Source organism: Centroberyx gerrardi, chromosome 11 (assembly GCF_048128805.1).
Source record: "Centroberyx gerrardi isolate f3 chromosome 11, fCenGer3.hap1.cur.20231027, whole genome shotgun sequence".
Classification (NCBI taxonomy): Eukaryota; Metazoa; Chordata; class Actinopteri; order Beryciformes; family Berycidae; genus Centroberyx; species Centroberyx gerrardi.
Window position 1 is genome coordinate 15,604,828 of NC_136007.1, and position 15,771 is coordinate 15,620,598.

The 15,771-nt window shown below is 40.9% G+C and overlaps 2 protein-coding genes across 5 annotated transcripts in view; one reads left to right on the forward strand and one right to left on the reverse strand.

Annotated features, from left to right (window-relative positions):
- The first annotated feature begins 1,646 nt into the window (after window positions 1–1,646).
- Window positions 1,647–6,024, forward strand: slc22a6l (solute carrier family 22 member 6, like). The gene is made up of 10 exons (XM_071898121.2): window positions 1,647–2,051; window positions 2,161–2,264; window positions 2,532–2,686; window positions 3,628–3,796; window positions 3,943–4,066; window positions 4,169–4,284; window positions 4,396–4,610; window positions 4,735–4,843; window positions 5,439–5,642; window positions 5,903–6,024. Exons 1-10 carry the CDS (start codon window positions 1,647–1,649, stop codon window positions 5,991–5,993), a joined length of 1,692 nt encoding a protein of 563 aa, XP_071754222.1. The 3' UTR covers window positions 5,994–6,024.
- A 2,857-nt stretch (window positions 6,025–8,881) lies between these two features.
- The window catches only part of nrg2a (neuregulin 2a), a 59,729-nt gene continuing 52,839 nt past the window's right edge, over window positions 8,882–15,771 (reverse strand). For all 4 annotated transcript variants that reach the window (XM_078286537.1, XM_071898141.2, XM_078286536.1 and 1 more), the window contains exon 10: window positions 8,882–12,125. In XM_078286537.1, the coding sequence (XP_078142663.1) occupies window positions 11,471–12,125 (655 nt within the window). In that variant the 3' untranslated portion in view covers window positions 8,882–11,470. The remainder of the gene's footprint in view (window positions 12,126–15,771) is intronic.

Genomic DNA, 15,771 nt, shown 5'->3' on the forward strand with positions numbered 1-15,771 from the left:
CATTTCTCTCGTTGCACCTGCAGCTTCATTCAGCCTGACATCTCATGCTGGTCCTTACACAAGCAGCACACATTCCTCAAGACTAATCACCAGGTCAAAAACAGGCTAAATCTCTTATATTTTAGGTACATGTTCTCCAGCATCCCCATACAAAAGCATGTACTCCTTCTCATGTAATGCTTGTAATTGTGATTTGGATGACGTATATTAAATAGTTGAAAACTATTGTATTTCTTTTACTTTTCCCCCTAGGTTCTCTCTTAGGTAAATTATAGACTCTAGACAGCCCCCCCTCAGCCATTATAATTCCCTCTTATATAATGTGACCATTAGTCTTTTCCTTTCAGAGTGCCAAGAGCTTGCTGAATCACACCACTCCAAGTTCAAACATGAAGTGAGTTCATCAAGGAGACTGTGGGGAGACATTTTATGGTCACTCATTGACCACAAAATCTGTTTTACAACGTAAGGTGACAGAAGATAAGAAAAAGTCAACAGAAAGGCGCAGTGTTCAGTGCACCAATGGTTGAATATTGATCAACATCTTTTGCAATACATCTCAAATGCTTAATCATTGTCTTTCCTTTCACTGGCTAAATTGTCTCTTTTCTCTGTTTATTCGTCATCCAAAAAACCAAGCCATGTTGGTGGATAAAAACATGAGAAATGAATGACAGAACCACTTAAATTGTGCGCTTGTGGGTTAACAGGTGTTTTGAAATTTGGCATTGTTGAGAAAACTAAAACATACAAATAAATAAATAAATACTTCCAAAATAGTGAAAAAGGTCAGTAATTGAGACACGCAAACTAAAATTCTCTCTCTCTCTCCCTCTCTGTCTCTCTCTCTCACACACACACACACACACACACACACACGTACACGCACACACACGTACACACATAGCCATAGTCTACCACCCTGTCCTTCATACTGAGTAACCAAGAAAGAGTGGGAGTATCTCTCCATCCAAAGGGAGAAAAAGTCATGCATACTTATGTGCATGGTCTTGATGTCGGAGTTCATTTGCACTGAAAGACTTAAAACCAGGCATTGTTGCTTCACAGCAAGGACTCACATTCTACCTCAGTGTTCAATGAAACAAGCTGCTAATACCTCAAGAGGTTTAATTGCGCTACTAACAATCCAAAGTTCAGAAAAGCCTTTGGAATTTGAGAGCTGATTACTCACTCCAGCAAGAACACCACCGTTGCTTCTTTTTCATTTTTTTCCCCTCCTTGGCTGGAACTTTTCTAAAACACTTTGCATGGTTTCACTTGAATGGATGCTATGATGTGTTGGTTCTTTTTCTGAAAGTGTTACACTTTGTGAGCCAGCGTTCTCATCCTTTTTTGTACATTTTTATATAATGAGAGAGGAATATTCCAGCAGGTAAGTCTATCAAATATGGCAATAATTAAAAACTATGAATGCATGATGGAAATATGCTCGTTGGATAGTTCTTGCATTTGATGTGTTTGCCTCAATGTTTTCACAGGTGTTTATTAGACATCCATCACCATTAGAACAACATATGCTGTTTTCATCTACTGGAACGTTCAAGTGTTTTAAAGGGACCTGACCGCAACAGGATCTAGTGACATTAGTATCGAGTCTCCCTGTTGAGATCTGGTTGTACGCTGCTATGGCTTTTGGTGACCTGCTAGAGCAGGTGGGCAGCACAGGACGCTTCCAGATCCTGCATGTCACCCTCCTCTGCATGCCTGTCCTCATGATGGCCAGTCACAACCTGCTGCAGAACTTTGTGGCTAGCGTGCCCCCTCACTACTGCAGCGCACACAGAAACCTGTCCGGGTCCCCGCTGAGCCCACAGGACACCCTGCTGATCACAGTGCCGCTAGACAAGAGTGGGAAGCCAGAGAGGTGCCAGCGTTACGTTGCTCCACAGTGGCACCTCCTGGATAAGAACGGGACCTCCAGCCCAGAGGAGGAGAGAGACGCTGAGGATGGTTTTGATATTGACCTGCAGGGATGCACAGATGGATGGTCATACAATATGACTGAGATGACCTCCACAATCATATCCGACGTAGGACTACATGCATTTTTTTTTCCAAAGCTTTAGAGTCAACCTTTTACATGGTGCAGGCTTTTAAATGTTGTGTTTCCTTGTTTCTTTTGTATTTAATTTTTGTCAGTGGCATTTGGTGTGTGATCTGCGCCCTTTGAAGGAGATGGGACAGACCATCTACATGGGAGGTGTGCTTGTGGGAGCAATTGTCTTTGGAAGCCTGTCAGACAGGTAACATCCAAGATACTACTGTTGTTACATTTAGAGTATGTTATTTATTATATATAAAACAGCCATATATCACTGTTACAATTTGTGTTTTTACGTTTTCTGTTGCGTCTTTGACAAGTAGAATTTCTTTTATTTTTTATTTTGTTCATGCAGGTCCTGCAGGTCCCAACTTGTTTGTGTATCTGTAACAGTTCAAAAGTATTGTGACAGCAAATATCCTTAATCTGGCCGCTCTAACCTCTCTTTACAAATGCACCTGGCTCCTAGATATGGTCGACGCATCCTTCTGCTAATCTCTAACCTGCTGATGGCAGTGGGAGGGACCTGTGCTGCTTTCTCTACCTCCTTCTCTCTCTTTTGCCTGTTCCGGTTCGTTTGTGGCATGGCTCTGTCTGGCCTTGGGCTCAACTCCTTCTCCCTCAGTAAGTTAGTGGGAGGGACAGCAGTCAGCGTTGTACCGTGAAAAATAATTGTCACTATGAAACCTGTAAATCTGTGTAGGATGGCAATTAGTAACGATGCTATGCTGATAGTTAACCCTCCTATTATGTTTGGGGTCCATTCAACATTTAACGTCTCTAACATAATTTTTTCAGCTTGATACTCGATGACTTTTCATAATTTCATGGGGAAAACTGGTAAATATAAAATTTAACATGATGATACGTTTTCAAGGTCCTGTACACACTTTGTATGCAACAATGTTGTTTGGGGTAATTTTGACCCCAAACACAAACGCCTTATAAAACCAGAGAAAATATAAAGTTTTACCCCTATTTTCTTTCTCTTTGTTTTGACTGATAACTGAGGGATCTTTCCCATGCAATTTTTGATCTTTAAAAAACGTTCCCATGCTTCAGGGTCCTAACATAAGACAACAGTTTTATCAAGTTTTTATATAGTTTTATCTCACCTGAAGATTTTCTGCCAATGAGGTCCTGTCACAGCTCTTTGAAAGACTATTTGGGTGATTAATTTACTTTTTATTGGTTTATTTTTTTCAGTATTGACTAACTGCTATGTGTTACTTGCTGATGTTCTGAAGTGTAAACTTGGGTAAAACTTTCAATTACAATCATTTTTTGTAGGTTTAAATTGCTGGGGTCAATTTTACCGCAAACATAAACGATGTCTGTAAATTTTAACATAATAGGAGGGTTAAGCAATAACATTCAATAGAACACAACAGAACAGAACAGAAGAATTACATTAAATGGAGAGATATATTTTGGTTATTGGAATTGATTATAGAATGAGGGCAATAGGCCACTCAGCTAATCACATGCACATGCTCAAGGTCACAGTAATAAACAATATTAAGACCTCTAAAATATCTCTTGTTCTGTGATTCTCTTGTTTCAAGTTGTGGAGTGGATTCCCACTCGTGTGCGAACGGTGGTGGGCACAGGGACAGGCTACTGTTACACAATGGGACAGTTGATCCTGGCAGCCATAGCCTACTTCATTCGGGACTGGCGGTGGTTAACCTTGGCTGTGTCTTTGCCCTTCTACATCTCCTTCCTCTACTCATGGTGAGATGTGGAGCATTGAACTTCACAGAAAAGTTGGGTTACCAAAACACAAAGCAGATGTTTTCTAGCAGCTAGCGTAATTGATGTTACATTATTTGAACTTTGAAAATCTGAATTTTAAGGAACTAAGCAAATTTGTCTTACAGGTGGTTTCTTGAATCTGCCAGATGGTTAGTCCTGAATAATAAGTCTGAGCAAGCCATCAAGAACCTTAAAAGTGTGGCCCGGGTGAATGGACGCTGTGAAGAAGGAGATAAAATTGACATTGAAGTAAGGGAGTGCAGTGTGTTTGTGTCACCGCACCAGCTATCTGCGTACACAGTTATGTCTAAAAATGAATTTGGATTGAGAATGATCTGTCTTCCTGTGTAGATGCTGCAGGAGTCCATGAAGAAAGAGATGTCCTGTTCACAGGGCAACTACTCCATCTTGGACCTGCTCCGCACCCCCACCATGAGGACGATGACCATCTGCCTCAGCGCTGTCTGGTAGATTCCCTGCTCTTGTGCTGGAACTCAGTGATGATGCACGGTACTATGGGATAGTTTTCAAGTGTATCATATGACACCATAAATACCTTTGATATGCTCCTAATTTAGGTTATCAACCAGTTTTGCCTACTATGGTCTTGCCATGGATCTGCAAAAGTTTGGAGTGGACATCTACTTAATCCAAGTGATCTTCGGAGCTGTTGATATCCCTGCTAAAGTAGTCATAACTGTGTCTATGAGTTTTTATGGGCGCCGGCTATCACAATGTGCTGCACTCATCCTGTCTGGAGTCACTATTCTGGCCAACCTGCTGGTGCCCTATGGTATGTTATGATACCAGTGAAGCCTGACTGTTGCACAACTACACAGCATATGATTACCATACCACTGTAGTATTACACTGCTGCAGCGGTGGAGTGATCTGATAGATGTTTCATTACTGTGCAGAGCAACAGACTGTGCGCACCTGTCTAGCTGTGGTGGGTAAAGGTTGCCTTGCTGCCTCCTTCAACTGCTGCTATCTGTACGCTGGGGAACTGTTCCCGACCGTCATTCGGTAAGTCTTTTTTCTGAAGAGCGGAACAAGCAGGGATGTCATGAATTGTTTCTATGTAAATTCTTGGGTTCACAATTCTGAAGTTTGGTTGCGATTTTCAATTTGATTCGATAGACAGCATTTTTAAACTAACCACTTTTAGGGACATGACTATATGACCTTTATGACTATATATTGGGGTTGTTTTATATGACTATATGACCTTTAGGAAAGATTTTACTATTGTTTCTTGAAAAACAGAAAAAAAAATCAGAGACTTGAGGGGCTCTTGGACTCCCTGTGGTATGGATACTAGATTGATTTTAGGACATCTGTGTTAAAATCTATTGAAAATTAGGCAAATGAGAATGAATGTTTTCACACACACACTAAATTATTAATCTCTCCACTTCTACTGTTTAAAACCATCACTGACATTGATATTCATCACTGACACAAATACTTGTGATCAGTAAAGCTTGCCAGTAATGACTTTTGGATGCATGAGGGACAGACGATATAACTGCTGCACTATCAGCATCGATCCTGAAGGATCAGTTTGGTTGTTATGGCCGTTTATGGTTTTTTATGGTTGTGCTTTCTTTTTGTTCAACAGACAGAATGGCATGGGTTGGGTGTCCATGACGGCTCGCGTAGGGGCCATGGTGGCACCCATGGTGCTTCTCGCTGGGGATTATATAGCTTGGCTACCAGGTTTAATCTATGGAGCAGCTCCAATCCTAAGTGGGGTGGCTGCAATATTTCTACCAGAAACACTTGGCTCACCCCTACCTGACACAATACAAGATGTGGAGGACAGGTAAGACCCAGAGACAATTAGTATTCCTATCCATAAAGTTGCTTTTCTTATGTGTCCAAAAATCAAAACATTTAAATTAAATTTAATAAATCAATAAATAAATGTAAACAATGGTGTACAGCGTCTGGCATGTAGGAGGTATGAAAACAACCTTTTGGAAAGGGCCCATCATTATGGTCTAGTCAAGAAAGAAGCAACAGTACAGTAGAAGAGGAAAAACACAGATGTATCCAAAATAACATTTTCTATTTTAAATGCAGGGGATCTGGGAGAAGCTCCAAAACGTTGCCGAAAAAGGAAGCCGTATCCTTGCAAGACACCCAGGATAATTTGCTAAAGTTGGCTACCTGAGGACATTCACTATGCTGCTGATATTGTTGATGAAAACGGAGCGGGTACTGCTTTTTCTCTGGTCTGTTTGCTTGTTTGATTTGCATAAAGAGTTCATCGAGTCATATGACTGCTGGGACAAATGGAGTTATGTTATTTTGGTCAAATACAGTGAAATGAATAGTGGCAAACAACAGTCAGACCTGTGTTTATCTGTTATACAGTAGCTTTGAGGGCCTTTCATATTAGTTATATATGTGGACCAATTACTTTTTTATATTTTAAATATCATCTGTTAAAACGGAATGATTGCTGTATTATAAGTCTTCTGTAGGTTTAAGACTGTACCTTTGTTTTCTTTTGTGTTCTTTAGGTTCGCAGTCATTTATCTACAATTGTATATTTGTAACCAAAATGCAATGTATATTCATTAAAATCAGCACCTTATGTTGCCTGCTGCATCTCTCTTTCCTTACAGTCTGTTGAAACTGAAGGCTGAAGCATAGATGGTTGGTTAGATCCCATTAGATAGATCCTATTTTAATGTGCTGAGGTAAGGGCAGCTAGGCTAACTGAATCTAGTCAGATCAAGACTGACTGACCGGTGAGGAGAGGATGAGAAGTGTTCAAGTCGAGTAAAACAGCGCCACCCAGTGGGACAAAATGATCCAACAGCACCAACCAAGAGGCCTCCCTTGATGGTGCCCTGCTTCCACTGTGAACCTACATCATTCTTTTTTCTAATAGAAGACAAAAAAATAGTGATAAAAAAAATACTTCATGTCATATCATATTAACAAGCATACAAATGGTCAAAAAGTCTTGCAATGGTATTTGTTTGAAGATATTAACACAAAAAAGTATCTACTTTATATTACAAGCATTTCTCACAGACATGTTCATGAGCTAATCTAGGTTTATATTTTTCACCTTTTGACAAATTTTCCAAGTCAAAATGACCCTTATCTTTATAATGGTAAACATTATTTGAGGGCTATAGAATGTCTGCAGCATGTCTCATGGACACAGTGAATCATGGATATCCATTTATATATGGATACCCATATGGTATTTGGATGAGTGACTGGTCAAGATTTAACGTGGGATTGTACTTCTGAAAGACATACAGTATATTGAGGTATAGAGAAATGAGTATTTAATCATTGACCTACATTTGCTTTTGAATGTAATGCTTCCTATGGGAAACACTTCACAGCTTTTTCACAAACATTTCAACACCAGTCCTTTCTACTGATTAATATTTAAATTTGATCTTTAAGGATAAGATTTTGGACCCACAGTTTATACAATTTGTGTGTTACATACCTGTAGTAGCCTACTTGGACCCGCAAACAATAGGTTATTGGCTCCCGAGTCAGCTGTCAGTTGAAACGGTGAACTCCCGTTGCTAGGCCTCTTGCTGCTGACAATGAGTCCAAATGGGGTATGTCAAAATATCTTCGAAATATCTCCGGTCCTAAATCGTCGAACTTATCCTTTAAGTGTGAAATGCATGTTGTGGCAGCTGAGATTAGAGCGGCTTCCTTTCAACTGGAGCACCCTGGTTCAAGCCCCCAAGATAGCAGTGCATCCGCTCTGCTGAAATGTCCTTGAGCAGGACACTGAACCCCTAACAAGCTCCACAGAGGCTGTTTTGCAACTGACTCTCAAGAAGGTGCTTTATGCATCAAAGGGTTAAAGAGAGGTCTCTGGTGGAAACAACTCATGACTTGAGTGACTTTAAAGTATTCAGGGGGCCAGAGCCCAGTTTCTCAGTAAAGAGGGTGGCAAGGGTAAACAATGTCTGCAAGACCCTGAGCAAGTTAACTGCTGCAAGTGCATGCTGGTAGCCACTAAAGTAACTGCAGTAGTCAGTCAAATTCACAATGTTTTATTTTTTGGGGGGAGGCCCAAATACTTCCCCATATTGAAGTAGTGTTTATGGAAGTGTTTCAAATGCAAGTGAACAGGTGGATAAATTAAGTCCATTTGAGAATGTGTAGGTTTGCTAATTGTTTAAACCACTAGCTGTCAATCATGTGCCATGGTGACCCAAGAGTCTGCAGGTTTCCATTCAACTCAAACACTACAGCAGCCGATTTCACTACCCAGCACACCTTCCACCAGAGAGGAGCGAAGCAGTGAAATGATCTGGTGTAGTGTTCAGTTGGAATGAAACCTGGTTCACAATAGCACAGCGGTATCAGTGCTGGGCCTTCTCAGTCTTGCTGCTGTGGCACCATCTAGTGGTGTAGTAATGGTAGTGCATCATCTAAACCCAAACAATACAGGAATCGCATACAAAATTACTTTCGGAATGAAATCTATAGTCATTGATAATCATTGGAATGTCTGCATATGACACCTATATAAATAAACTGAAAAACTATAAACTGAGACATAAAATGAAAACCAGAGGTACAAATAATTTGCTATTGAAGAATGTAGTTATAGCCTTTTTTTTGACAATTAAATGACTTTAATGTATCTAATGGTATCAATAATGTGTGTATATATGTATGTATGTATGTGTGTGCATGTGTGTGCACATGTGCTTCTGTGTCTGGCACTTCACTGTAACTTCACATACCCAGCTACCTCTATACTTGGTGGTGTCATATTTCTCTGGTTGTCACCCTTAATACTGCACATATACTAGACTAGTAAGTGGTATCCCACTGACAGGATTTAAACTAGATCTAAAACAACACTTCAATATCTAGAAGATTGTAACACCCGGTCCCCATAGTAAACAGCTCATTTAGAAATTAGTTTTCCTGTATATATACTCCGGAGAGAGACTGTTCATGTATGCATTTCGCCAGACAAGTCAGACCTTAAAGCCAAAGATAAAAGATGAAATCAAAATGCACAGCAAAGCTTTCTACACAAATGACTACATCATAAAATGATATGAATAAAGATTTATTTTCTCATATGAACAGGTGGATTCATTTTTCATTTTATTTTACAATCTATGACAATCTCGCATTTTTTTCTTTTTTTCTAGCATATTTCAGGAATGACATGGGGGAAGGTTCTTTTTTTATTGCTGAATGTTAAATGAAATACACTTTCACTGACTGGAAAAGAATTGTCTGCTGCTTTTTTACCATGCACCCATCTAACCTTGACCACAAGGACATGCAGAGGAGAGGTGTTCAAACATTTCAAGCGAGGGTGGGGTCAGGTGGGGTGGGGGGTTATAAAATAAAACAGAAGAGACTGGCAGGACGTACCTGGTAGCATCTCAATTGGGTGAGAGGAGTGGCAAAGTGAAGGAAGTATCACATTTAAACTAGAGGAGCACTGTCTTCTTTTGCATTTTTCAGACATACAAAATTAGACCCAGAGGTGAGAAACTCAATGAAATATCTGTGAGGTGTGACCAAAGACCATTCTCTATAACAGTGCCACTGTGCGTTTACCATATAGCAGTTAGGATTGCAGATCAATCTTTTTAAGATGATTTTTTTAACCAATAATCATCCGATAATTCAGCATTCTGTTGTTTTTTTTTAATAAAGAGTAGAAACATAACCAACAGTGATGAAGTATCATCAACTGTCCTCTCTCACTGAATCGCTTTAATGGATTTGACATTTCTAGAATCATCTTTTAAATATTTACTTTTCCTTCAGTGGAGGACAGAGGGCTTAAATGATTCTGTTTACTTTTCAAAATTATTATCAGTAACGGACTAAATTTTGAAATGACTAGATTTGTCAACGAGACAAAGCAGTACACAGTACTATTGGAGGAGACACTACAGTTGGATGTTATCTGACATTACTGGAAGTGTGCATGTTAAGTGGAGCGGTCTGAACCAAGTGATAAAAATAATTCATGGACACAGTCATTCAATGAACATGAGTATGTGAACAAGGAAGGCTGACAATCTGAGCGATGGCTGCATAACGGCTTTAAAAAATAATTAATGTAAATATGCATTTATATCATGTTATTTCATCTTCTACACTATAGGCATCACATAGTTTTTTCACACACAACACACTACAGTCACCTCTTAGAAAATGATGTAATCAAACAGCAAAATAGAAAGTTTGCATATTTTTGCATTGTATGATCCTCCAAAGTTTCACAGCTATTTCTTTTATATTGTCTAGTATGTTCTGTACTGTTCTCCACTGAGCTGCTTCCACTTGGCTTTCCTTCTCTCTGTATGGGAGTGTTCAGGGAACTGGTACACTGGATGTTTACATCTTGGCCCTCAACATCTGAGAACCTTAGTCTTAGGTAGACCTTAAGTTGAGGAAGAAGGGGAACGGGGTATAAGGGGGGCATGTGGAAATCCTGAGACACTGTGTGGCCCTTAACTCTGGCCACAAAAACAGAATGGACACACGAGGATGATGAGGCATGGGATTAGGGGTGGAGTGGAGAGAAACAGATGCAATCTTTTTGTTTTGTCTCTTTGTTGCGAGCCGCTGCCACTGACGGCAGGGGCAGCCCCGTACCAAGCGACTCACCGGCTGTTGGCCTCATGAGAGTGACAGACAGGCCAAGAAGTTGGAGGCTATCATGGGAAAAAACCTGCTGAGAAACAAGGGATTTGACTGGGGCAGGTTGGGGAGGGGCAGAGTAGCTGTAAACACATCAAGCAATGACCTGCATAACATACGACCCTACAGCAGCTCAACCTATCCACCTGTGCTGGGGGTTTCTGTTCTGGTAAAGCACGGTTCAGTGAGACTCTCTTCTGTCAGCTCTACTGAGACACCCTGCTCTGTGCGCCCAGTAGACCCACACATCTGATGTTACCACAACAAACAATGAAATTCATCTAACAATCACAAATACATGCAAGCAAACTTACATGCGCACACACGCACACACACACACACACGCACACACACGCACACACACACACACATGCACACACAATCTCTCTCTCTCTCTCTCTCTCTCTAGACATTAGTCAGAGGGCAAAAAGGATCTGCATTGCATTTATCAGGCGTTCTATTAGATAGATCCCAAATCATAAACCCTACAGGCGAATCATATTAATGTAAACATACACTTTATGTTGAAGTGGTTTATATTGCGTGATATGGAAGGGGTAATGTTCCAGTGGGGCTAGATTCCTAAAAGAACGCAACTTGGAAAGAAAGGAAAAACAGGAAAACAAGAGAAAAAAAACATAAACGTGTATAAAAAATGAGGCGTCCATATAAGAAAGGCTACAAAAACCTCCACTGGCCCTCTGGCATCGGCATACAGCAAAAGGCACCACAATATTACTCTATTTTTTACGTTGTGAAAAAACTGGCACATCTTTTTATGCTGTAAATCAAAATGTACATATAAATAGAGTTTTCCCTATAAAAAGTCTTTGCTGTTAACTAGTAGACAACTTTTGCTAAAATGAAAATAAATATTTCATTTGTTTAGAATATCTGTCAGTTATATAAAATAAAAATATTTCTTATAGATGCAGGTCTATAGTATATTGATTTTTGTTGGTTCATTTTCTCTCTTTAATGGGGTGTATTGTCCGGTTTGGAGCGTGAGTGTGTAAGTCTTGTATGCATGTTCCCATGCCCACTGTGCCGCCCCGATGAGTGAGAAGTCCGACTGTCCACCGGCCTGTAGATGGTGGAGGGCTCGGCGTTCATGTTCTGCATACTGAGGAAGGGCGTGTTCTCACCCTCCTCCTCTGACTCACTATCTGTTAGGCAGCTTCGAGAGCCGTAGTCCCGAGACGCCTCGTATCCACGCGGGGCCACGTGGCCGTTCAGTCTGGATCTCCGCCAGCGCCGGCTCCCGGATCCGCTAGACCCACTTCTCTTTGGTTGCTCCCGAGAGGAGAGATACTCCTGCGTGGTCTCATAGTCCTCGTCCTCGGCCAGCCGGTAGGGGCTGGAGGGCAGGCTGCCCCTGCTGTCATTCAGATAGGTACGGCGCTGCTGCCGGTAGGGCTCCTGACACTGGGCGTCGTGCAGGGGCACCTGGTAGCGGCGCAGCAGAGGCTGGTCATCCTCCAGAGGGTAGGGGTTGTGGACAGCGGGAGGGAGAGACATGGCATGGCTGGCATTGGGGGAGGTGATCTGGAAGGTAGGCACCTGCGGGGGCAGTGAGTAATGGAAATCCACTGGCGAGAGGCGGGCTGGTGTCGTCAGGGCTGACACGTATCTGTGGTAAAGGTGAGGGGGAGGAAATAGTTAAGTAGAGAAGAGCAAAGAACAGAGGTGAGAAAGAGGAGGACCGTGCCAGAAGCAGTTTAGGGATAATGACTCAATATCAATTGCACATCTTTGTCACTATGCCAGATATCAAGACGAACTCACTGAGTACATGACCATTAAATGGGCCAAATACATCCTGCATACTAACTTTTTTGTTTTGATAAGTGTATTACTACACTTTCATATGTTATATGGAAAAGAGCCACAGTGGAATATAGGAAACAAGTGCCTGAATGATCCAATGGCACACATACAAACTTCAAGTACCTCACGCAATCCAAAACCTCTGAATCTAAGGTACTAATGGTAACTAAGGTATTAATGTCAAGTATTTCAGAATGGATTTTCTTCCTCTCCGCCTTTGGATCACTAATAAAGCTTTGAACTTTGTACAGTCACTTAAGCCTTTCTCAGTTTCATAGTTGCTAACAAAACAAAAGTTTAAAGGATTTAAAACTTTCACAGATGGGAGGAGTTAAGCTGAAAACCATTGCACACATCAGAGAGCCTCAACTCCCCTGAGATGGTCTGTTGACCTCAGTGACTTAATGGGGCTCTAAAGGTGTAAAATAGTCTGCTGCCATTCAGAGGCAAGAATGTAGGCCTATGATAAACAGCTTTCAGTGGACTACATTTCCTCTAACTTAATCATTGCATTTCAAACATATGTAAGTTACAAGTGAGAGTATCCGGTGATGTGAAATCATTTGAATAGATGACACAGAGGTAAAGAACCACCCAACACAAAGGTTGGGTAATATCCCATTTACAAAATTCATGCTCATTCATGTTTCCTTGAAGTGAAATATTATTTGACATTGCTTGTTTACTGCTAACTTTAAGACAGTCCCTTAGTAATATTGTGCTGCTGCTTAGCAACAAGCACACACCTTCTCCTTCGGCTCTTGACAGCTGTTAGAAAGCCAAAATGCTTCACAGGCATTCTCTTCCCTGAATGAATAATGTACCTAAAAATGTGAAATTGCTTTGCTAGCTGGAACTGGTGACTAAGATATATGCTGGAAAAAAATAATTTTCCACATACATAGATTTAGTTTAGAATTTGACTTGGTTTTAAACTATTGTTCCGTCTTAGTTAGGTAACTTCATGCAACACTAGGCATGGGGACTGTGCCTTTGTGAACCCTGCAGTTGAATTTTTCACAATCATGCTCAACCAAGGTACTTTTAGTTACTTTTGAAAACAGTAATGGTCTGTTTGAGAAGTTTCAATCTGATTTTACAGCTCTTCATAGCACTGAGACAGTTCTTCTCAACGTGAGGAATGACTGTGGCTCATGTGGGAAAATCCTTTGTTCTAGTTCTTCCAGATCTTAGTGCTTTTGACATGGTTGATCATTTTCTCCCACTTGAGCATTTAAAACTCTGGGTTGGTATCTCTGGTACTGTGCTAGACTGCTGTTCTTCCTATCTGCAGAATAGAACTGTTGCTATTGGGGAATCAAGGTCATTATTGGCAAAAGTTACATGTGGTGTCCGCCAGGGGTCTATACTAGGTCCAGTCCTTTTCTCAATATATGCCCTTGGGTCATATAATTTACAAACACAATATTAGTTTCCATTGTTATGCTGATGATCAGCAAACCCAAAGGTCTCTTAATTTCTCACAACTAAATACAGATAAGTTTTAAGTTATTATTAAGCCCATTACTGTTGGTGCTTAAATCTGTAACAATTTTGTCCAACCGCAAACTCCAATCCAAGCCTGAACAAACATGTTAAGACAGATGTTTGGTCACATTTTTACAACTCAGACTTTTCAAAGCTTATCTTGTCTTTTAATCACCAGGAACCTGTGATCCATGATTTTATGATGTCATGCCCTGACTAATGTAACTCCCTGTACACCTGTCCTACCTAGCAGAGTATCCTGATTATGGTTAGTCCAAAATGCTGCAGTGACACACCTGACAGGAATTAAGATGAGACAGCATTTTATCCCCATTTTAGCCTCACATCAATAGTTACCAGTGCAATTCAGGATTGAAAATTTTATTGATTACCTGTAAGACACTTCTTGGACTAGCACTTAGCTATATCTCTGAGTTTCTCTCACAATATGAGCCCAAGTGCAGCCTGAGATCCTCGGGCAGCACTCTTTTGGCAGCCCCACAGTCTAGGCTGAGGACTAAGGGTGACTGAGTTGTCTTCTTCAGGCCCCTAGGCTCTGGACCGACCTGCCCGACAAGATCGGCTAGCCAACTCGGTGTCCTACTTTCAAAAACAAACTTTTTTAAGGCTGGCTTTTACTTGAACTATGGCTTATATTTTGTTTTTATTGTTGCTTTTGTTATCCTGTGCATTTGCCCTTCCCTTTTGTAGTTAGCATGTTTGCTGCTATATTGGTCTTGTTGTAGTATGTTGGTAAATTGACTGGCTAGCATATTCTTATTCCTAATCCTCCCCTGAACCTTAACCAGGACTGCATCACTATTGAACAAGCTCTAAGCTATAAAGCAATTTCCTGATTTTACTTATTTTTTTGTTCTTGCTGAGGGATGAAGATGGAGCTGGGGTTGGATGCTCTTATTTGTCTTATCTGTGACCCAAAAGCTTGCTTTACACATTTAACCCTTTGGAGCTGATTAAGCCCAGGCTGGAGAAAGTGAATATCAGCTTGAGAAGCGTACGTTTGAGGTGTTTCTCTCCAGACTTGGACTATTTACACAATTTGGGCGTGCCTTCACTTGCACACAGGTCTATTCAAAACATTGGCTTTGTCTTTCCCATTGGAATGGTGGAAAATGAGGCCATGGACTTCTCTCATTTTCATGTCTTTCTGCTCATGTGTTGACTTTAAATACTGTGTGCCTTTAATTCAGTTTTGGGTTGGACGACAGTGCACAATGATTGAACTGGCAACATGCCCATGGGACATTAATTGGATAAAACATAAAAAAAATAGACTTCTGAGAAAAATCTTAAATGATTCATGCTTTTTTTGTATTTTGTCTATAAGAAAATACCTGAAAAATATTGTTTAAAATCTAAGAAGAAAATCTGAATGACAACTTCTTTCAACTCACCTACAAGTCACTCTCTAATTGCATTGGTCATTGCAATGAAACTTACGACCATCATGCATCACATACCAACTTAATGTTCATTCCTGTTCCTATAAATTTGTTCTTGTGTGTTCTGCGACCTGATGGTCACGTGCGTACTGTTGACGGCACCGATAACATTTGGAAAGCAACATGATGGAATTTGTCCTTGATGGTGCATCTTTGCGGATCAGTGTCTGGCCAAGATATTCTTTGATGCATCTGCACATTGCCATTAAGAACTGCACCGGGCCGTGGGAGACAGAGGCCGGAGATATTCCCACAACATTCCCAGACACCCTGTCCGGCTGATGCAGCACCTGTTGCCAGGACGGAAAGGGCGCTTGTTACCTGAAGTGAAACAGGAGGGATGTCGGTTGTGCAATCTGGCTCTGCAAATCAGCGTCACAGCTCAATAACCAAGGCCCTATCCATGCGCAAATGCTGGGCACACTGGGCGCCTGTTAAACTCCTGGCATCCTTCATGCATCCTAGTATTATCATCTCCTTTGATGATCCCTTAAAGTA

Bases quoted from the DNA above. Each gene is read 5' to 3' on its own strand.
- slc22a6l (XM_071898121.2), top strand. From the start codon at position 1,647: ATGGCTTTTGGTGACCTGCTAGAGCAGGTGGGCAGCACAGGACGCTTC. The intron at 2,052-2,160 runs GTAGGACTACAT...AATTTTTGTCAG, and splicing joins CCTCCACAATCATATCCGAC to TGGCATTTGGTGTGTGATCT. The intron at 3,797-3,942 runs GTGAGATGTGGA...TTTGTCTTACAG, and splicing joins ATCTCCTTCCTCTACTCATG to GTGGTTTCTTGAATCTGCCA.